The 23,132-nt window shown below is 42.6% G+C and overlaps 1 protein-coding gene across 2 annotated transcripts in view; it reads right to left on the bottom strand.

The window, feature by feature from the left end:
• Positions 1-19,848: 19,848 nt before the first annotated feature.
• Nck2 (NCK adaptor protein 2) overlaps positions 19,849-23,132 on the bottom strand; it is a 140,373-nt gene continuing 137,089 nt past the window's right edge. For both annotated transcript variants that reach the window (XM_047523318.1, XM_047523317.1), the window contains exon 5: positions 19,849-21,035. In XM_047523318.1, the coding sequence (XP_047379274.1) occupies positions 20,841-21,035 (195 nt within the window). In that variant the 3' untranslated portion in view covers positions 19,849-20,840. The remainder of the gene's footprint in view (positions 21,036-23,132) is intronic.

A 23,132-nucleotide genomic window follows, 5' to 3' on the forward strand; every position in this document is an offset into this window, starting at 1 on the left:
GGATTCAAAATATAAGCTCCTACTTTTGAATTTAGGTTGGAATCTTACAAAATCTCTAAATAGCACCACAACATTAGAAAAATTGAAGATTCATCGTAAGTTTAGTTTATTGGATTTCCAAGGATTTCTAAAATCCTTGGAAAGGTTTGTTGGTTAGATACAGGAAATTAATAAACATATAAGTGCAGTTAAAGTTTATTTAATCCCATTTGTGAGTGAAACTAGACATCGATCAAAGTAATTAAAAGAAATTGCTAAATGCTAATTTTATAGATAGAGTAAGTAGGTTGCTCTGCTGAATTTTAAAGCTTAAGGAGGAAGCAGGGTTTGGTAATTGCATCTCTGTTTTTCCTGCCTGGGGGGACAGAAGCGTCAGACAGGTGCTCCATGCTCACCTGGTTACCAAATCTACAGGCCCATTGTACTCCCCACTCCTTCCTCCTTCCAGGTAGCAAGAGCCTTAGTCCTGGGCTAAGCTCTAGCTCTATTTCCCTCCGTCTCTGGATATCCCTTTCCATCATCAGCTGCCCCCCTCTCTATCTGACTGATAGATCGTCTCTGCTTAAATACCAGCTCTTCAAAGAATTCTGTTTTTCTTCTTCCATTTACCCAGATTAAATTAGTTGTTATGGTTTGGTTGTGAGGTGTCCCCCAAAAGCTCACATATGAGACAGTGCAAGAAGGTTCAGAGGAGAAATGATTGGGTTGTGAGAGTCCTAGCCCCTTCAGTGAATTAGTCCCCTCCCAGGGATTAACTGAGTGGTAACTGAAGTGGCGGGTGTGACTGGAGGAGGTGGGAATTGGGGCCTGAGTATATGTTTGTATCTGGCCAGCAGACTCGTTCTGTTTCTGATCATGATGTGACTGCTTCCCTCCGCCTCATTCTTCTGCCATGCTGTCCTTCCTCACCTGGAGACCCCAAAATGGAGCCGGCCTTCTAGGGACTAAGACTTCAGAAAACATGAGCCCTCAAATAAATCTTTCCTCCTTTACAGTTGTTCTGGTTGGATCCTTTAGTCACAGCCGTGAAAAAGCTGACTAAAACACTAGTCAATTCCACATTTTCATACAAATCTTTTCTATTTATCTTCAGAGTTCTTCCATCAATCCAAAATTTGCACAATTATTTATTTGTTTAAATATATTATTTATTATTGTTTTCTTACATACCGGCTACCACTATTCCCTTAAATTGCAAGCTCTTTGAGGGCAGAGATCTGTACGTTTACTTTATTTTTATTTTTTTCGCTACTGCAAACCATGACCTAGCACAGGGACCAGCATCTAAACCTTGAACCAAGAGCTATATATATGCATGAAGGAACGAGGGTGTCGGAAGTGTACAGGGACAAGACAAAACCACTTGGAGGTACACTGTTCCAGTGAAGTGGGGCTGTCTGTCTTGATCTTAACAGACAAAATCCACTAAAGTCCCAGGTGAGGGGAAGTGTGATGAGCTTGCTCTCTTTATTACTTATTTTGACTGTTGTTTTCTAACCATGAACTTACTTTCAGAACTAATCTCCAATTACTTGTTTTCTGTCCAATTTCAGCTTTTCTAAGAAGCAGCAATCTGTCCTCTGTGCTTGCCACTTATGGGCTAACAACCTACCAAGACAGCACCGTGTAAGAGGATGCACTTTTTAGTGCCAAAGTGTGGGGGCTTGAGGCTACATGGCAACTGAAGTTTAAGCTGCCACATGCAATTATGGGCAGCTTGACAAAATGGACAACATGCTGAAAGATGATAGAACCCTATTTTAGTCAGCTTTTTCACAGCTGTGACCCAAAGACCTGGCAAGAACAATTTTAGAGAAGGAGCTTATTTGGCGCTCATAGTTTCAGGGGTCTCAGTGCATAGACAGACAAGTCCATTGCTCTGGGCCAGAGGTGAGAGAGAACATCATGGAAGAAGGGCATGACAGAGGAAAGAGGACCTCACACCAGGAAAGAGAGAGAGAGAGAGGGCGGGGAGAAGGGGGAGGGAAGGGAGAGAGAGAAGGGGAGGAGGGAGGAGGGAGAGAGAGAGAGAGAGAGTGAGAGAGAGAGAGAGATCTCTTTCACCAAGGCCAAAATATATATGTCCCAAAGTCAGGCTCGCTGACCCACCTCCTCTAGTCACACCCTATGTCTATGGTTACCATCCAGTTAATCCCTGTGAGGGGCGATCCAAGATGGCGGACTAGAGGGTGACTGCATCTCCAGTTGCTCCAGAACCCAGGATTCAAGAAGGGGAGGCATTGAGAGACTCGGACTAAAATAGAGCCACGGGTAAGTCTCCCCCACCGGGTAAAGTTCGGTCTGGGCAGCAGGCCCGGAGAGAGGTGGCTTATCGGAGCAGGGCAGGGCAGCTAGAGTCTTCCCCAGGCAGCCCTGTGCACCCCGGCGGTGGGCCCCTCCCACATGGCCAGCTTCTCCAGCTTCTCGGAGCAGGCCCCCCAGTGAGAGCCTTTCCGCACAGAGCCAGCTCCAAGCCCTGGAACCAGTAGCGGGCTAGGGGCAGCTTTCTTCGGAAGCACTGCATTATCAAGTTCCTCCAAGACATCAGGCTACTGAAGGCTGGGAGGTGATACACTGGAAATCTACCGGGACACTATAAGCCAATAGAGAAAATCTGCAATATCTCAGGGTTCCACTGACAGCTGACCAATATGAGAAAACAAGGGAAGAAAATGTCCCAAACAAACCTAGATACTACATCAATAAAACCCAATGATAGCACAGCAGAAGAAATGTCAGAAAGGGAGTTCAGAATGTACATAATTAAAACAATCAGGGAAGCAAATGAGGAGATGAAAGAGCAAATGCAGGGATTAAATGATCACACCAATCAACAGTTAAAAGACCAAATATGGGAAGCAAGAGATCATTTCAATAATGAGTTAGAGATACTGAAAAAACAAACAAACAGAAATCCTTGAAATGAAGGAAACAATAAACCAAGTTAAAAACTCCATAGAAAGCATAACCAATAGGATAGAACACCTGGAAGACAGAACCTCAGACACTGAAGACAAAATATTTAATCTTGAAAACAAAGTTGAACAAACAGAGAAGATGGTAAGAAATCATGAACAGAATCTCCAAGAATTATGGGATATCATGAAAAGGCCAAATTTGAGAATTATTGGGATTGAGGAAGGCTTAGAGAAACAAACCAAAGGAATGAACAATCTATTCAATGAAATAATATCAGAAAATTTCCCAAATCTGAAGAACGAAATGGAAAACCAAGCACAAGAGGCTTATAGGACTCCAAATATACAAAATTACAACAGACCCACACCAAGTCACATTATTATGAAAATACCTAACATACAAAATAAAGACAGAATTTTAAAGGCTGCGAGAGAAAAGAATCAAATTACATTCAGGGGGAAACCAATAAGAATATCAGCAGATTTTTCAATCCAGACCCTAAAAGCTAGAAGGGCCTGGAACAACATTTACCAAGCCCTGAAAGAAAACGGATGCCAACCAAGAATCTTATACCCAGCAAAACTTACTTTCAGATTTGACGATGAAATAAGATCCTTCCATGATAAACAAAAGCTAAAGGGATTTACAAAAAGAAAGCTGGCATTATAGAACATTCTCAGCAAAATATTCCATGAGGAAGAGACGAAAAACAACAATGCAAATCAGCAATGGGAGGAGCTAGCCTAAAGGAATAGCCAAATAAAGGAGAAACCAAATCATGTCAAAAAACAAAAATGAGTCAAATGACTGGGAATACAAATCATATCACAATAATAACCCTGAATGTTAATGGCCTGAATTCATCAATCAAAAGACACAGACTGGCAGATTGGATTAAAAAGAAAAATCCAACAATATGCTGCCTACAAGAGACTCATCTCATAGAAAGAGATACACATAGACTAAAGGTGAAAGGATGGGAAAAAACATATCATGCACACGGACATAGCAAAAAAGCTGGAGTATCCATCCTCATTTCAGATAATGTGGACTTCAAGCCAAAACTAGTCAGAAGGGATAAAGAAGGACATTACATGCTGCTTAAGGGAAGCATAAATCAGCAAGACATAACAATCATAAATATCTATGCCCAGAACATTGGCTCATTCACATACATCAAACAAATCCTTCTCAATTCCAGAAATCAAATAGACCACAACACAATAATACTAGGCGATTTTAACACACTTCTCTCACCACTGGATAGATCTTCCAAACAAAAATTGAATAAAGAAATCTTAGATCTCAATAACACAATCAACAATTTAGACTTAACCAACATATATAGAATATACCATCCAACAAAGAATGAATACACTTTCTTCTCAGCAGCACATGGATCCTTCTCTAAAATAGACCACATTTTATGCCACAAAGCTACTGTTAGCAAATACAAGAAGATAGAGATACTACCTTGTACTCTATCAGATCATAATGGATTAAAATTAGAAATAAATGACAGAATAAAAAACAGAAACTTCTCCAATACCTGGAGATTAAATAATACACTATTATATGATGAATGGATAACAGAAGACATCAGGAGAGAAATAAAAAAATTCTTAGAAGTAAACAAAAACAAAGACACATCATATCTAAATCTCTGGGACACTATGAAAGCAGTACTTAGAGTAAGATATATTTCATGGGGCACATTCAACAAAAGAAGTAGAAATCAACAAATAAACGACTTAACACTACAGCTCAAAGCCCTAGAAAAAGAAGAGCAGATCAATACCAAAAGTAGTAGAAGACAGGAAATGGCTAAAATCAGAGCCAAAATCAACGAAATTGAAACAAAAGAAACAATCGGAAAAATTAACACAATAAATAGTTGGTTCTTTGAAAAAATAAACAAAATTGATAAACCTTTAGCCACACTAACAAAGAGAAAGAGGGAGAAAACTCAAATTACTAAAATTCGGAATGAACAAGGAAATATCACAACAGACACGACTGAAATACAAAACATAATTAGAAGCTATTTTGAAAATCTATACTCCAACAAAACAGAAAACCTTGAAGACATCAACAAGTTTCTAGAGACATATGAATTACCTAAATTGAACGAGGAGGACATACACAACTTAAATAAATCAATTTCAAGCAATGAAGTAGAAGAGGTCATCAAAAGCCTACCAACAAAGAAAAGTCCAGGACCAGATGGGTTCTCAGCCGAGTTCTACAAAACTTTTAAAGAAGAGCTCATTCCAATACTCCTCAAAGTATTCCATGAAATAGAAGAGGAGGGAACCCTCCCAAACTCGTTCTATGAAGACAATATCACCCTGATACCTAAACCAGACAGAGACACATCGAGGAAAGAAAATTTCAGACCAATATCCTTAATGAACATCGATGCAAAAATTCTCAACAAAATTTTAGCAAATCGCATACAAATATATATTAAAAAGATAGTGCACCACGATCAAGTGGGTTTTATCCCAGGGATGCAAGGTTGGTTCAACATTCGGAAATCAATAAATGTCATTCACCATATCAACAAACTTAAAGTTAAGAATCACATGATTATTTCAATAGATGCAGAGAAAGCATTCGATAAAATACAGCATCCCTTCATGCTCAAAACACTAGAAAAAATTGGGGTAGTGGGAACTTTCCTTAACATTATAAAGGCCATCTACGCTAAGCCCATGGCCAATATCATTCTAAATGGTGAAAAACTGAAAGTGTTCCCCCTAAAAACTGGAACAAGGCAGGGATGCCCTCTTTCACCACTTCTATTCAACATCGTCCTTGAGACTCTAGCCAGAGCAATTAGACAAACCAAAGAAATTAAAGGGATACGAATAGGAAAAGAAGAACTCAAACTATCCCTGTTCGCTGATGACATGATTATATATTTAGAGGAACCTGGAAATTCCACCAGAAAACTTTAAGAACTCATAAGTGAATTCAGTAAAGTAGCAGGTTACAAGATCAATGCTCATAAATCCAATACATTTTTATACATAAGTGATGAATTTTCAGAAAGAGAAATTAGGAAAAGTACCCCATTCACAATAGCCTCGAAAAAAATAAAATACTTGGGAATCAATCTCACAAAAGAGGTGAAAGACCTCTACAATGAGAACTACAGAACACTAAAGAAAGAAATTAAAGAAAACCTTAGAAGATGGAAAGATCTCCCATGTTCTTGGATGGGCAGAATTAATGTTGTCAAAATGGCCATACTACCAAAAGTGCTATACAGATTCAATGCAATTCCAATTAAAATCCCAATGATGTACCTTACAGAAATAGAGCAAGCAATTATGAAATTCATCTGGAAGAATAAAAAACCCAGAATAGCTAAAGCAATCCTCAGTAGAAAGAGCGAAGCAGGGGTATCGCAATATCAGATCTTCAACTCTATTACAAAGCAATAGTAACAAAAACGGCATGGTATTGGTACCAAAATAGACAGGTAGATCAATGGTACAGAATAGAGGACAGGGACACAAACCCAAATAAATACAATTTTCTCATACTAGACAAAGGGGCCAAAAATATGCAATGGAGAAAAGATAGTCTCTTCAACAAATGGTGCTGGGAAAACTGAAAAACCATATGCAACAGAATGAAATTAAACCCCTATCTCTCACCCTACAGAAAACTCAATTCAAAATGGATCAAGGACCTCGGAATCAGACCAGAGACCCTGCATCTTATAGAAGAAAAAGTAGGTCCAGAGCTTCAACTTGTTGGCTTAGGATCAGACTTCCTTAACAGGACTCCCATAGCACAAGAAATAAAAGCAAGAATCAACAACTGGGATAGATTCAAACTAAAAAGCTTTCTCTCAGCAAAGGAAACTCTCAGTAATGTGAAGAGAGAGCCTACAGAGTGGGAGAATATCTTCGCCACTCGTACTTCAGATAGAGCGCTAATTTCCAGAATCTATAAAGAACTCAAAAAACTCTACACCAAGAATGCAAATAATCCAATCAACAAGTGGGCTAAGGAAATGAACAGACACTTCACAGAAGATCTACAAGCAATCAACAGATATATGAAAAAATGTTCAACATCTCTAGGAATAAGAGAAATACAAATCAAAACTACCCTAAGATTTCATCTCACCCCAATTAGAATGGCGATTATCAAGAACACAAGCAACAATAGGTGTTGGCGAGGATGTGGGGAAAAAGGTACACTCATACATTGCTGGTGGGGTTGCAAATTAGTGCAGCCACTCTGGAAAGCAGTGTGGAGATTCCTCAGAAAGCTTGGAATGGAACCATCATTTGACCCAGCTATCCCACTCCTTGGCCTATACCCAAAGGACTTAAAATCAGCATACTACAGAAATACAGCCACATCAATGTTCATTGCTGCTCAATTCACCATAGCCAGATTGTGGAACCAACCTAGATGCCCTTCAGTTGATGAATGGATAAATAAACTGTGGCATATATATACAATGGAATATTACTCCGCAATGAAGAATGATAAAATTATGGCATTTGCAGGCAAATGGATGAAATTGGAGAATATCATGCTAAGTGAGATAAGCCAATCTCAAAAAACTAAAGGACGAATGATCTTGCTGATAAGCGGATGAGGACATATAATGGGGGGTGGGAGGGGTTAGCGTTAGGGTTAGGGTTAGGTTTAGGGTTAGGGATAAGGAGGGTGGCAAGAATGGAGGAAAGAAGGACTGTATAGAGGGAAAAGAGGGGTGGGAGGGGTGGGGAGGAAGGGAAAAAAATAATGAATCAAACATCATTGCCCTATGTAAACATATGATTACACAAATGGTATGCCTTGACTCTATGTACAAATAGAGAAACAACGTGTATCCCATTTGTATACAATAATAAAAAAAAAAAAGAAAAAAAAAGAAAAAAAAATCCCTGTGAGGGAATTAATGTGCTGATTAGGTTGAGGCTCTCAAAACCCCATCATTTCCCCTCTTAACTTGCTTGCATTGTCTCACACATGAACTTTTGGGGGACACCTCACACCCAAGCCATAACAAACTATCTAGAAAATTGCAAGAAGAGAACATGGTGACATGTATGAATCATAACCAGCCAAGTAAAGATTCTTCTTCAAGGACAATATAAAGGCCTTTTCAGACACAGAAGGACTGAAAACACACTGTTCTTTTCTTACAGGTTGATTCACATGCTGATATTAACAAATATGGACTGAGTGCCAAACATCTTCTACTTAGGTTACGTCAGTTGACAACACGAATACCTGGGTGCATGTGCAACTTCACTCTAGCTGTGTCGACAGAGTAAATAATACACACAATACACATAGAAAATCAGTAAATTTTCCAATCTGTTAGCAGTTGATATGTACTATGGGAGGAATAAGAGCAGAAGAAGGGCGGCAACTTCCCATATTAACAGGAGAGTTGGTGTTGGGGAGGCTCAACCAAGTTTCTTGAGAAATGTTTCTGGATTACCTAGAAGATGATTTCGGTATTCCACAACATCCAATCTGCTGCTAATTGATGACGTTTCATCTTCAAATTTAGCAATCATGTTAACAGGTGTTGTGTTGAAAATATTGCCTAAAAGATGAAATTATTTTCTAAAAATGCCAGGAAAACAAGCTAAGTCCAGAGTAGGAATCTTTCTCCTAAACATTTTCCTATAATCAGTATAACTGATTTGAGCATCTTTATTCAGTCAGTTTGGTTTCGTGTAAGTTAAAATATATGAAAATTTTTCCTGTGTATTGTTCATTGAGGTAATTCACAACCATTATAGGGAATCTGGGGTATATTAGGAAGTGTGAAGAATTTCTTCCAAATGATTCCCAGATAATTTTTTTTTTTTTTTACGTTTACATAGGGTAATGATGTTTATTATATTTTTCCCCTCCCCCCCACCCCTCCCACCCCTCCCACCCCTCTTTTCCCTCTACACAGTCCTTCTTTCCTTCATTCTTACTGCTCTCCTTAGCCTAACTCTAAACCTAACCCTAAACCTAATGCTAGCCCGTCCCACCCCCCATTATATGTCCTCATCCGCTTATCAGCGAGATCATTCGTCCTTTAGTTTTTTGAGATTGGCTTATCTCACTTAGCATGATATTCTCCAATTTCGACCATTTGCCTACAAATGCCATAATTTTATCATTCTTCATTGCGGAGTAATATTCCATTGTATAAATATGCCACAGTTTCTTTATCCATTCATCAACTGAAGGGCATCTAGGTTGGTTCCACAATCTGGCTATGGTGAATTGAGCAGCAATGAACATTGATGTGGCTGTATCTCTGTAGTATGCTGATTTTAAGTCCTTTGGGTATAGGCCAAGGAGTGGGATAGCTGGGTCAAATGGTGTTTCCATTCCAAGCTTTCTGAGGAATCTCCACACTGCTTTCCAGAGTGGTTGCACTAATTTGCAACCCCACCAGCAATGTATGAGTGTTCCTTTTTCACCACATCCTCGCCAACACCTATTGTTGCTTGTATTCTTGATAATCGCCATTCTAATTGGGGTGAGATGAAATCTTAGGGTAGTTTTGATTTGCATTTCCCTTATTACTAGGGATATTGAACATTTTTTCATATATCTGGTGATTACTTGTACATCTTCTTCTTGAAGTGTCTGTTCATTTCCTTAGCCCATTTGTTGATTGGATTATTTGTATTCTTCGTGTAGAGTTTTTTGAGTTCTTTATAGATTCTGGAAATTAGCGCTCTATCTGAGGTATGGTTGGCAAAGATATTCTCCCACTCTGTAGGCTCTCTCTTCACATTTCTGATAGTTTCCTTTGCTGAGAGAAAGCTTTTTAGTTTGAATCTATCCCAGTTGTTTATTCTTGCTTTTATTTCTTGTGCTATGGGAGTCCTGTTAAGGAAATCTGATCCTGAGCCAACAAGTTGAAGATTTGGACCTACTTTTTCTTCTATAAGATGCAGGGTCTCTGGTCTGATTCCGAGGTCCTTGATCCATTTTGAGTTGAGTTTTGTGTAGGGTGAGAGATAGGGGTTTAGTTTCATTCTATTGCATATAGTTTTCCAGTTTTCCCAGCACCATTTGTTGAAGAGGCTATCTTTTCTCCATTGCATATTGTTGGAACCTTTGTCTAGTATGAGAAAATTGTATTTATTTGGGTTTGTGTCCATGTCCTCTATTCTGTACCATTGATCTACCTGTCTATTTTGGTACCAATACCATGCCGTTTTTGTTACTATTGCTTTGTAGTAGAGTTGAAGATCTGGTATTGCAATACCCCCTGCTTCGCTCTTGCTACTGAGGATTGCTTTAGCTATTCTGGGCTTTTTATTCTTCCAGATGAATTTCATGATTGCTTGCTCTATTTCTGCGAGGTACATCATTGGGATTTTAATTGGAATTGCATTGAATCTGTATAGAACTTTAGGTAGTATAGCCATTTTGACGATATTAATTCTGCCTATCCAGGAACATGGGAGATCTTTCCATCTTCTAAGGTTTTCTTGAATTTCTTTCTTTAGTGTTCTGTAGTTCTCATTGTAGAGGTCTTTCACCTCTTTTGTGAGATTGATTCCCAAGTATTTTATTTTTTTCGATGCTATTGTGAATGGGGTAGTTTTCCTAATTTCTCTTTCTGAAGATTCATCACTTATGTATAAAAATGCATTGGATTTATGAGCATTGATCTTGTAACCTGCTACTTTACTGAATTCACTTATGAGTTCTTAAAGTTTTCTGGTGGAATTTCCAGGTTCCTCTAAATATATAATCATGTCATCAGCGAACAGGGATAGTTTGAGTTCTTCTTTTCCTATTCGTATCCCTTTAATTTCTTTGGTTTGTCTGATTGCTCTGGCTAGAGTCTCAAGGACGATGTTGAATAGAAGCGGTGAAAGAGGGCATCCCTGCCTTGTTCCAGTTTTTAGGGGGAACGCTTTCAGTTTTTCACCATTTAGAATGATATTAGCCATGGGCTTAGCGTAGATGGCCTTTATAATGTTTAGGAATGTTCCCATTACCCCAATTTTTTCTAGTGTTTTGAGCATGAAGGGATGCTGTATTTTATCAAATGCTTTTTCTGCATCTATTGAAATAATCATGTGATTCTTAACTTTAAGTCTGTTGATATGGTGAATGACATTTATTGATTTCCGAATGTTGAACCAACCTTGCATCCCTGGGATAAAACCCACTTGATCGTGGTGCACTATCTTTTTAATATATATTTGTATGCGATTTGCTAAAATTTTGTTGAGAATTTTTGCATCGATGTTCATTAAGGATATTGGTCTGAAATTTTCTTTCCTTGATGTGTCTCTGTCTGGTTTAGGTATCAGGGTGATATTGTCTTCATAGAACGAGTTTGGTAGGGTTCCCTCCTCTTCTATTTCATGGAATAGTTTGAGGAGTATTGGAATGAGCTCTTCTTTAAAGGTTTTGTAGAACTCGGCTGAGAACCCATCTGGTCCTGGACTTTTCTTTGTTGGTAGGCTTTTGATGACCTCTTCTATTTCATTGCTTGAAATTGGTTTATTTAAGTTGTGTATGTCCTCCTCGTTCAGTTTAGGTAGTTCATATGTCTCTAGAAATTTGTTGATGTCTTCAAGGTTTTCTGTTTTGTTGGAGTATAGATTTTCGAAATAGCTTCTAATTATGTTTTGTATTTCAGTCGTGTCTGTTGTGATGTTTCCTTGTTCATTCCGAATTTTAGTAATTTGAGTTTTCTCCCTCTTTCTCTTTGTTAGTGTGGCTAAGGGTTTATCAATTTTATTTATTTTTTCAAAGAACCAACTATTTATTTTATTAATTTTTCCGATTGTTTCTTTTGTTTCGATTTCGTTGATTTCGGCTCTGATTTTAACTATTTCCTGTCTTCTACTACTTTTGGTATTGGTCTGCTCTTCTTTTTCTAGTGCTTTGAGCTGTAGTGTTAACTCGTTTATTTGTTGATTTCTACTTCTTTTTTTGAATGCACCCCATGAAATAAATCTTCCTCTAAGTACTGCTTTCATAGTGTCCCAGAGATTTTGATATGATGTGTCTTTGTTTTCGTTTACTTCTAAGAATTTTTTTATTTCCCTCCTGATGTCTTCTGTTATCCATTCATCATATAATAGTGTATTATTTAGTCTCCAGGTATTGGAGAAGTTTCTGTTTTTTATTCTGTCATTTATTTCTAATTTCAATCCATTATGATCTGATAGAGTACAAGGTAGTATCTCTATCTTCTTGTATTTACTAACAGTAGCTTTGTGGCATAAAATATGGTCTATTTTAGAGAAGGATCCATGTGCTGCTGAGAAGAAAGTGTATTCATTCTTTGTTGGATGGTATATTCTATATATGTCCGTTAAGTCTAAATTGCTGATTGTGTTGTTGAGATCTATAGTTTCTTTATTCAATTTTTATTTGGACGATCTATCCAGTGGTGAGAGAGGTGTGTTAAAATCACCTAGTATTATTGTGTTGTGGTCTATTTGATTTCTGGAATTGAGAAGGATTTGTTTGACGTACGTGGATGAGCCAATGTTCGGGGCATAGATATTTCTGATTGTTATGTCTTGCTGATTTATGCTTCCCTTGAGCAGCATGTAATGTCCTTCTTTATCCCTTCTGACTAGTTTTGGTTTGAAGTCCACATTATCTGAGATGAGGATGGATACTCCAGCTTTTTTGCTGTGTCCGTGTGCATGGTATGTTTTTCCCCATCCTTTCACCTTTAGTCTATGGGTGTCTCTTTCTATGAGATGAGTCTCTTGCAGGCAGCATATTGTTGGATTTTTCTTTTTAATCCAATCTGCCAGTCTGTGTCTTTTGATTGATGAATTCAGGCCATTAACATTCAGGGTTATTATTGTGATATGATTTGTATTCCCAGTCAATTGACTCATATTTGTTTTTGACATGATTTGGTTTCTCCTTTATTTGGCTATTCCTTTAGGCTAGCGCCTCCTGTTGCTGATTTGCATCGTTGTTTTTCATCTCTTCCTCATGGAATATTTTGCTGAGAATGTTCTGTAATGCTGGCTTTCTTTTTGTAAATTCCTTTAGCTTTTGTTTATCATGGAAGGATCTTATTTCATCGTCAAATTTGAAGGTAAGTTTTGCTGGGTATAAGATTCTTGGTTGGCATCCATTTTCTTTCAGGGCTTGGTATATGTTGTTCCAGGCCCTTCTAGCTTTTAGGGTCTGGATTGAAAAATCTGCTGATATTCTTATTGGTTTCCCTCTGAATGTAATTTGATTCTTTTCTCTCGCGGCCTTTAAAATTCTGTCTTTATTTTGTATGTTAGGTATTTTCATAATAATGTGCCTTGGTGTGGGTCTGTTGTAATTTTGTATGTTTGGAGTTCTATAAGCCTCTTGTACTTGGTTTTCCATTTCGTTCTTCAGATTTGGGAAATTTTCTGTTATTATTTCATTGAATAGATTGTTCATTCCTTTGGTTTGTTTCTCTAAGCCTTCCTCAATCCCAATAATTCTCAAATTTGGCCTTTTCATGATATCCCATAGTTCTTGGAGATTCTGTTCATGATTTCTTACCATCTTCTCTGTTTGTTCAACTTTGTTTTCAAGGTTAAATATTTTGTCTTCAATGTCTGAGGTTCTGTCTTCCAGGTGTTCTATCCTATTGGTTATGCTTTCTATGGAGTTTTTAACTTGGTTTATTGTTTCCTTCATTTCAAGGATTTCGGTTTGGTTTTTTTTCAGTATCTCTAACTCTTTATTGAAATGATCTCTTGCTTCCCGTATTTGGTCTTTTAACTGTTGATTGGTGCGATCATTTAATGCCTGCATTTGCTCTTTCATCTCCTCCTTCAATGCCTGCATTTGCTCTTTCATCTCCTCATTAGCTTCCCTGATCGTTTTAATTACGTACATTCTGAACTCCCTTTCTGACATTTCTTCTGCTGTGCTGTCATTGGGTTTTATTGATGTAGTATCTAGGTTTGTTTGGGACATTTTCTTCCCTTGTTTTCTCATAATGGTCAGTTGTCAGTGGGGCCCTGAGATATTGCAGTTTTCCACTATTGGCTTATAGTGTCCCAGTAGATTTCCAGTGTATCACCTCCCAGCCTTCAGTAGCCTGATGTCTTGGAGGAATCTGATAAAGCAGCTCATTCGAAGAATACTGCCCCTAGCCCCCTACTGGTTCCACGTTTTGGAACTGGCTCTGTGCGGAAATGCTCTCACTGTGGGCCTGCACCGTGCAGCTGGCCGTGTGGGAAGAGCCCACTGCCGGAGTGTGGAAGACTACCTTGGGAAGACTCAAGCTGCCCTGCCCGGCTCTGCTAAGCCACCTCTATCTGGGCCTGCCACCCGGGCTGAGCTTTACCCAGTGGGCAGACTCACCCGTGGCTCTATTTTAGTCCGAGTCTCTCTATGCCTCCCCCTCTTAGCTCCTGGGTTCTGGAGCGACCGGGGGTGCAGTCTCCCTCTAGGCCGCCATCTTGGATCTCCCCGTGAAGAGAGCCCGCAGCCGGAGTGGGCAGAGCCGCCTGAAGAGGTCTCCGGCTGCCCTGCCCTTATCCCTGAGGCTGATTGCAGATCGAGGCTCTCTGCTGGTTCTTTGCAGGAGTACACTGCACTGCAGCAGCTCCGGGACTCGGAGCGTGCTCTGTTCAGACAGGCTCTCACTAGCGGGCCAGTTCCGTTCCGAGAACCTGGAGAAGCTGGCTGTGTGGGCGGGGCCCACCGCCGGAGTGCGCAGGGCTGTCTGTGGATGACTCTAGCTGCCCTGCCCGGCTCCGATAAGCCACCTCTATCTGGGCCTGCCACCCGGGCCGAGCTTTACCCAGTGGGCAGACTCACCCGTGGCTCCACTTCAGTCCGAGTCTCTCAATGCCTCCCCTTCTTAACTCCTGGGTTGTGGAGCGACTGGGGGTGCAGTCTCCCTCTAGGCCGCCATCTTGGATCTCCCCCCCAGATAATTTTGTAATCAAAACTACCATTCCTGCCTTAAAAACAACCCCCCCCCCCCCCAGAATCCTAGAGATTTTGTACCACTCTGTAACTAAAGGCTACACTGCAGTAAGGGTCCCAAAGACAAGTTCCAAAAGCACTTTTAGCAAAAATGACACAGCTAACCTCCAACCCCTAAAGCCACCATTGTGGTACCGGTAGTGAGCTTTGAGTGCCATTTGAATATCTGTGTTCTGATTGGGCCAGCGTTTTAGTTGGTTTTACTACTTCAGTGTCATGCCTTCCTGCTGTGCGATCCTCTGCTTTTTTATGGAAACTCCTTTGCATTTGCAGAAATGAATCCTGCTGGTATCCAGATTCCACATGTGACTAGACGGAGCTCTGGGGGTGATCAGTGTCTTTATGGTGCTATAAGCAGATGTGACCTCCAGGGTCAGATTACTCACTACTGGCTTCATTTAGATACCAGGTAAGCACATTAACTTATTTTTCCCTTTTCATGAAGCTCATTTAACAAGTTGTAACACTGGCTCTAGGCACTTTATGTTATTATGTAAAGTTGGTATATAAATCAGTTTACCTCATCTAAATACATAATGAGGTCTAACAATTGTAATACCATCTTTAAATGGCAGCTCCGCAGTGGTGACTCTGAGGCCATTAAGTTTTAGAACTTGCTGGAATTCAAGCCATAGGTGAGGGGTAGAGCCTGTCTTTAAATGTAGAGGCCAGAGATGGGCGCAGGTTGTGCCGCCATGAGCCCGGGCCCAGGTAGTCTGCTTCATATGAACCCACCACTTTTTGGACTTGGGGATTCTGAGGCCATGACCTAATCTTGGAAGGCCATGTGTCCTCACCTACCAGCAACAACTGAAGCCGGGGACATGGTGCTACGGCTTCTGCCTTAGGCTGTAGATTTTGGTCAACTAAGCCAAGGAGTTGACCAAATGCCCGCTTCCTGGACAGAAGGTCAAGGATCTTCTAAAAGTTGTTAAAGATGAGCTTCTAGATGAGCTGCCAGGCTCATCCATCTTCAGGAGTCAGCATCAAGTAGCAGCAACCTCCAAGCGAAAAACAAAGATTCTTTCCTGTTGACTTGCAAGGCCAGTAGCTGTACTGTGGGAAGTCCCAGTGGAGGCTGGGGTAGGTGAGGAATGTTTAGGGAAGAAAAAGACAAATCTCGGGGCTGGGGTTGCCAGTCTTGGCTCAGCGGTAGAGTGCGGTGAGTAGCAGCTGCAAGGTCTTAGGTTTGAGCCCCCAAACAAAAACAATGCAAATGACTGCCTCCGGCCCTGCTCTGAATTGAAATCTGAGTCGTTGAGGAACCACTTTCTAGCACTGAAACTGTCACCCTTCTGGGCCTGAGTGAACTGCACTTAAATGGCAACAGCCAACTTCCTTGGAGCAGCGGGATTTCCAACTGCTGAGGAGGACAGTGCTTCTGGTCCCTGGTAGCCTGACTCAAAATTTGCCTCAATAGACCATTGTATTGTCAGACTCAGGTTGAGAATATTCCAGTCTCTCCCCACAGTGAGAGAACAAAAATGCCCCTAAGAGGACCATTTTCAGGGATGTGAATCTGTCAGCCACCTCTGGTAAGAAGGTGAGTGGTGTGTGGCCGAGTATGGTTTGTGGTCCTGGGCTTGGACAGAATGGGCCATGGGAGTTTGTTGGTGCATCCCTCTTCATATCCCTGAAGAGTCTAAGCTCTACGAGCAGGGCACACGGGCTCTGAGGCTGCAGGTGAGGACCACGTGGCAGGCTGATGGAGCCCATGCTTCAGTGGGGACCTCTGAGGAGGCTTGTGGCAACTGAGGGACAGAAGAGTTTCAGTGAGGGAGAAGGCAAGCAGATAATATCACGTGTGTAGAGCTGACGGGAGCAGTTATTGTTATGTAGTGCTTCATGCAAAACACTTTCACCTGGGCTACCCTGCTAACCCTCTCGTGGCCCTGTGAATTTCAGAGATGGAGAACAGTCCCATTTTATTCATGAGCAAACCTATTGAGAGAAGCTGCACAGCTTGCTTGCAGTTACAGGGCTGGTAAGGACAAGTTGGCTCTCCACCATGGTGGCTTTCAGCAGGTGCCCCCATGTCTACAGACAAACCAGGCGTGACATTGCAGGAGAGCAGCTAGCGTCCCATGGATGTTAGAACTGGAAGACCCAGGTGAGTGAAACAGAGGGAAACCTGAACGAAGCATGAGTTAGCTTTCCAATACTGTGACAAAACAGACCGGAGATAACTTAGGAAGGAGGAAAGGTTTATTTTGGCTCATGGCTTCCAAGTTCCAGTTGATGGTCACTTGGTCCTGTGGTGAGGAAGAGTGCACAGTGGCTAGGAAGCCAAGCGTGTGTGCAGAGGCTGAGGTCCTAATACCCTAACTTCTAATGACCTAACTTTCTTCCACTAGGCCATACCTCCTGAAGGTTCCACCATTTTCCATTAGTGCTATTGGCTGGGAAACAGACCTTTACTCAGGAGCCTTTGGGGACACCTCTGAGCATAGGCCATGAAGAGTACAGCTAATCAAGTTTGATCCTACCACCTTCCCTACACCTCAGCCCATGTCCCCAAACCCTCTCCTGGGGGACAGGGTTTGGGACTAGCTCTCTCTTTTCCACATGCTTGGCCCAATGGTGAATAATCTTTCTCTTGAAAAACTCATCATTTCAGTGTACCAAAGCTGGGTAAACCAGGCCTGGTTCACAGACTAACAATAATGAAGGCTGATTCCAGCGAAAAGACCCAGACTAGACCCATGGTTATTGAAAAATAATACGGTAACATACCACATGACATAGTGGACCATGGTCCCGTAAGATTATTCCATCTAGTGACTCATAGCTGTCTTGGTTTGTGTACTACACTCCAGGACACTCGTGCAATGATGACATCAGCTAACATTTCCCAGAAAGTATCCTGGTCATTAAGTGACAGAGTGTATTTTAAAATAATACTTTGATTCTTTTCTATTCTCCAATTCTGCACTTTGGTCTTAAGAGATTATTTTGGCATGCAGGCATTAGGCAGCAGACAGGCATGATTCATGTATGAATACATGACTAGTGAAACGCTGCGTCATGTATAACCACAAGAATGGGAACTTGGGCTGGGCGTAGTGGCACATGCCTGTAATCCCAGCGGCTCGGGAGGCTGAGACAGAAGAATTGTGAGTTCAAAGCCAGCTTCTGCAACTTAGTGTGGCACTAAACAACTCAGTGAGACCTTGTCTCTAAAATAGAAAAAGGAGATGGGGATGTGGCTAAGTGGTTAAGCACCCCTGGGTTCAATCCCTGGGACCAAAAAAAAAGGATCCTAATTTATACTCCATGTATGTATAATATGTCAAAATACACTCCCTATTGTCATGTATATTTAAAAAGTCTAAAAAAAATTACAAACCAGTTGACAATCACATACAGAAACCAAAACATAAGTTATTATTGTATTGACACTGGAAATGATTGTTTGGAACTGTCAGAATGGTTGTCATAAAGATTATAAAGACAATTTAAGATTTTAACTTGTGATGCACTTTGGGGGTGCCACAGAGGCTGGCCACAACATCGCCTAATGGCATTTGACCATAAATCACACGAGAGGCACGTGGCTACTTTAATTCAGCAGGGTGCCACACAGCATGTTTGTGTGACATAGAGGCACACTGGAATGTAAACAAGTGACCAAAGTCACCCAACTCCAGAGTGACTGACCTGTCTAGTTCTGTGCTGTTCCTGCAAAGAGGCAACAGGACAGGAAAAGATTCGTCCAGGAAAACTCTGGACATCCAGGAAGACTGATGGCGATATTGCCACCTCACTGAACCATCAGTGACCCACATTCCAAACCACATGTGAACCCCATTTCTGACATCCTGCTGCCAGGATGTCCCAGGGTTCCAGTTCCTTCATAAAAAACGTTCTGGTCATGATCTGCCTCGTAGCTGGAGGACTCTCACAAAGCAGTTGGTGACAAAAGCGGACACTGCTGTCAGTTACAACATGAGCCTTGAAGTTCCTGAAGCCAAAATGTGTATCTATCTTTTGTCCGTGAGTTGCTCGTTTCTTCTGAATTACCTATAAACCAATGCCTTCGTGCTGTCCCAGCCCCCAGTATTTAGAGGGATCCTAGAAGGTCAAAACGTAATAGACAGCAGTGCGACCTGGAGGTGCACAGGAATTGCTTCTCCATGGATAAGGTAGAGGATGGACCTATCTGAGGTGGTAACTGGCCTCGTTTACCTGAAAGTCTGTTTGCTGTAACTGGTGTTGCCAACTTCAGGCACCAGACACCCAACTTCTAATTGATTAAAAGCAAAAAGAGATAACAAACTCACAGGAAGCAGGAACGGCTGAGTAAGCGCAAACTCTCAGGAAATACCTCTTTCTCTAGAATCCCTGCCTAGGCTGGGGTTGGAAAGGGAGGGGCCCTGAAGTGGAACCCTGAGTTGGCATCTGTACTTGTCCCTGCAGCGGCCGCGTGCCCCTGCACACTTTGTGCCTGTCTCCATCTGTGAAATGGGGACGACAGCAGGACTCACCTCACAGGACTGTGCTAAGTCCACAGTGACGCTCTACCTGGCAGAGAGCGAGCACTCTCTGCATGCAGCCTATGCCTGGCCCACGTTACGTGAGCACTTCCCAGTGCCTGGCACATTGTCGTTTACTGAACAATAAACAGACTGAGAGCCAAGTGAGATGTCAGTGGACAGGGTCACCAAGTGTGAGAACTCGGACTGACCACGGTCCAGTGAAACGTATGTTTTAGCCAATCATTTCCAAAGAGTAAAGACCAAGTTTGATGTTTTGGGCTCTCGTTGGAGTTCCCCTAATTAGAGCTTATTATATCAACATACGAAAACACAGCAGCAAAAAAAGAGAATGTGTGAGAGTTAAATGTACTAAATTCCTTTCTCAAAACGATGCCCTTATGGAGATGAAGGTTTAATAAATGCTGCAACATTATGCTCCCATAATTGAGTCAATTTCCCCCCAAGAGAAATACACAGAGTCTTGTCATAATACTTCTTTTTTATTACAATATCCAAAAAACTGGGTATGCAAGTTTAGGGGATCTCAAGACCCCTTCTTCAATTGTAGGAATGTGCCATCTCAAGACTGTATATTTCAACTATAAAGAAGTTCAAATGTAAAGAAAAAAAGAAAATGCAATTTTTTCATAAACATTCTGTGTCTTTTACTACCAATCACATATTCTTTTGTAAACCCTGAAAAATTTCCCTGTAAAGCAAATTATATATATATATATATAATATACACGTATTATATATATATAGTGTGTGTGTATAAAGTATTCCTATCTCCCCTTCCCCAAAGATCAGCTGTTTTCCTTAATCATCTGTTATTAGTGTCAACAAACGGCTACAGATACATCTTACTTTGAGAATTAAATACATAATTGTGAAATTCAAACAAGCCGAAGGGCGAGAGGAAGCAGCACTAGGCGATGGCACATCTGGGGGTCAATTACCAAAACCTGTCTTTCTGCGACAGGGTCCCTCTTCTGCAGACTGACTCTCATGGGAATTCTCTTTATTGCAAGCACAGCCTCGAAGGCACTGGACAGTTCCTCCCTGCCACCAACCCGGCGTTCCAGTATTGCTATCCTCAAACGCAACTGCGCCCTGCAGCGTGGGAGCCGCGTCTGGGCCAGGATCCGGATCGAGGGAGCCGGGGCTCAGGCCGCCACACCGGGGAGCGCTGTGTTCACTCGCACGCTGGGCGCTCCCGTGCCCTCCGCCGCACCGATGTCGCTTGGTGGGGGAGTTCTGTGGGGCGATCTGCACGGACAACCGCTGTTCCAACTGGACAGGGCTCAGGTGGGCAGGCACGCCCCGTCCGCCTGCCCTCTAAAGCTGGCCGGGCGTGGCTGCGAGGGCCTGGGGTGGCGATGGAACGGGCGGCGGGCTCAGGAGCTGCGGCAGGACCGCCGCGAGGGCGACCGCAGGGCTCCGGAGGGCAGCCAGGGCGCGGAGGCCGCCGCGCCGCCGTCACTGCAGGGCCCTGACGAGGTAGAGCTTCTCCCCGTGCTCGCTGGTGAAGATGGGCGCCTTCTTGTAGTGCTCCACCAACTCGTCCATGCTGTGGAACCGCCGCTGCCCGATGCAGTAGACGTTGTCCACGAGCTGCACCTTGAAGTGCTTGTTCTTCCCTGACGCTTTGAGAGACACGGAGAAGTCACTGGGCTGCGGAGGAAGCAGGACACCGTTACTACCCGGCACAGGGGGCCACTGCTAAATCCAGGTCACCGTCCAGCTCACAAAGCCGGTCTCTGAGCACTATGCAACTCCACACCTGATGGCCAGGTGACCCAGAGGCCACCGAGATCTCACTGAGTCAAAGAAATGGGATTTGGCTTAGCACCACTGCAGGGCTAAATGCATGCTGGCTGGAGAAAGTAAGGCCAACTGTGCTTCCCAGCCGGCCCCAGGAACCTGACGTGGTCACTTCCCAGACTATTTGTGACAAACTGGGAATTATTCAAAGTAGTCTGCCTGCAAACCACAGCTAGAAATTTCACTTCTATTAGAAATTATGCCATTAAAGATTTCTAATTCTAAGCTCTTAACAATCAATACTTAAAGGCCAGTGAAAAATTCTGGTTGCATTTTAATTATACTTCATATATCCCAGAGGGGGCTGCACCAGGGTTTGAGCACAAATTTTATTGAGGAATGTTTAAATTCTGTATTATATTAGTATATTAAAGGATGTTTTAGAAATGTCATTATTTCTGTTAAGAATGGCCTTTTATTTCATTTACTGAAAAACATACAGGATACTAAGAAATACTCTTTGTAAAAAAACAAAAAAATATTGGTCAGTTTAACAATTATTTTCTGAACTCCGGCGACACTCCAGGCCCACAGTGCATGCGTGTGTAGACGTGCACGTGTGCCTGGGATGTAAGCTGTGCCGAGTGGCACTCCAGTGTGGAAACAGGTGAGAGGGAACCATGAGCTAGCTGTGTGTGTGTGTGTGTGTGTCTGTGAGCAGGCATGCGAGATTACACCATCTGTGTGAATGTGTGAGTGCACTGTGCGCACTGAGCCTGAGTGTGAGTGTGAGTGTGTGTGTGTGTGTGTGGTGGAGTCAGGTCTCTGAAGAAACTGGAGCTCAGATGGGGCAATAGGAGGCCACAGGATGGGTAGTGGTGTGTGGGGACTGGTTGTCAGGAAAGGGAAGAAGGGCATTCCCTTCGTGGCACTGAGGGACAGTGTGGCTGTGTGGGAGGTGGAGGGACCCAACCTTCTCCAGTGGCCTCAGAATAAAATGCACCTGCCCCCCTCCACCTACGGTCCCCACCTTCAGTTCTAGCCCACAAATCTAAAGCACGGCCCATCCCTGTGCCCTCTGCATTCCTCCTGTTTCCAAGGTCATTGTGGCCATCCCCTACCCACCCCCCGGTCAGTCACTCACTTAAGGCTCAGCTCAAATGGCACGCCACCCTTCAGAAGTCTCTGGCCAGCCCCACTTCTCCCTGGCTGACTGAGAGGCACCCAGTCCACACCCATCAGCGCCAGGACCTCAGCCTCACACGGTTCCTAACTGTGTCCCTAGTCCCACTCTGCTCTGCCAGTACCCAGGGACTGCTGCCACCTGGGCTCCAGCAGCCTGCCCCAGTCTATGTCCCTCCCAGCAGGACCTCCAAAGTTGACGAAAGCCCCAAACCCAAACATCTAAGAAGGGCTGTGCAAATCCTGAAAAGCAAGGAATAACTCCATTTACGCCGATGGCAACTCAGGGGAAAGGGGACCTGGGGCAGTTCTGAGCAGGACAGGGGGTTCACCCACCAGCCACAGCTGTTAGCAAGAAGGAATGACAGGGACAATGATAATACTTGATATTTATGTATCCCTTTGCCCAAAACAGACCAAATAAGAACCAACCTCAGAAGGCAAAACCCAGGGCTTCATGCCTTGGAAGAACGCCAGCAACACAAGTGCTCTTGGAAGAAGCTTCAGGAAGAGACTGGAAGGTTCTCAGATTAGACCTTGGGCTACAGACGTTGAGAATCATAGCCACAAAAGGTGGTGGGGGGTGGGAGGGTGGAGGGTCACTCAGAACCTGACAACCTGACTTCAAAGGATCACAGAACTCTGCTGTCACAGGTGAGCGTGCCAACCAGTCCTATCAACACATAATATATCAGGTCCCCCTTACCTGCAGGCAGATGTTCCAAGACCCCCAGTGGATGCCTGAAACTATAGTTAGTACCGAACCCTATGTATGTTCTTCTTTTTCTCCTCTACAGCCATGCCTGTGATAACATTTCATTTAGA

The sequence above is a fragment of the Sciurus carolinensis genome, chromosome 13 (genome assembly GCF_902686445.1).
Source record: "Sciurus carolinensis chromosome 13, mSciCar1.2, whole genome shotgun sequence".
NCBI classification, from domain to species: Eukaryota; Metazoa; Chordata; class Mammalia; order Rodentia; family Sciuridae; genus Sciurus; species Sciurus carolinensis.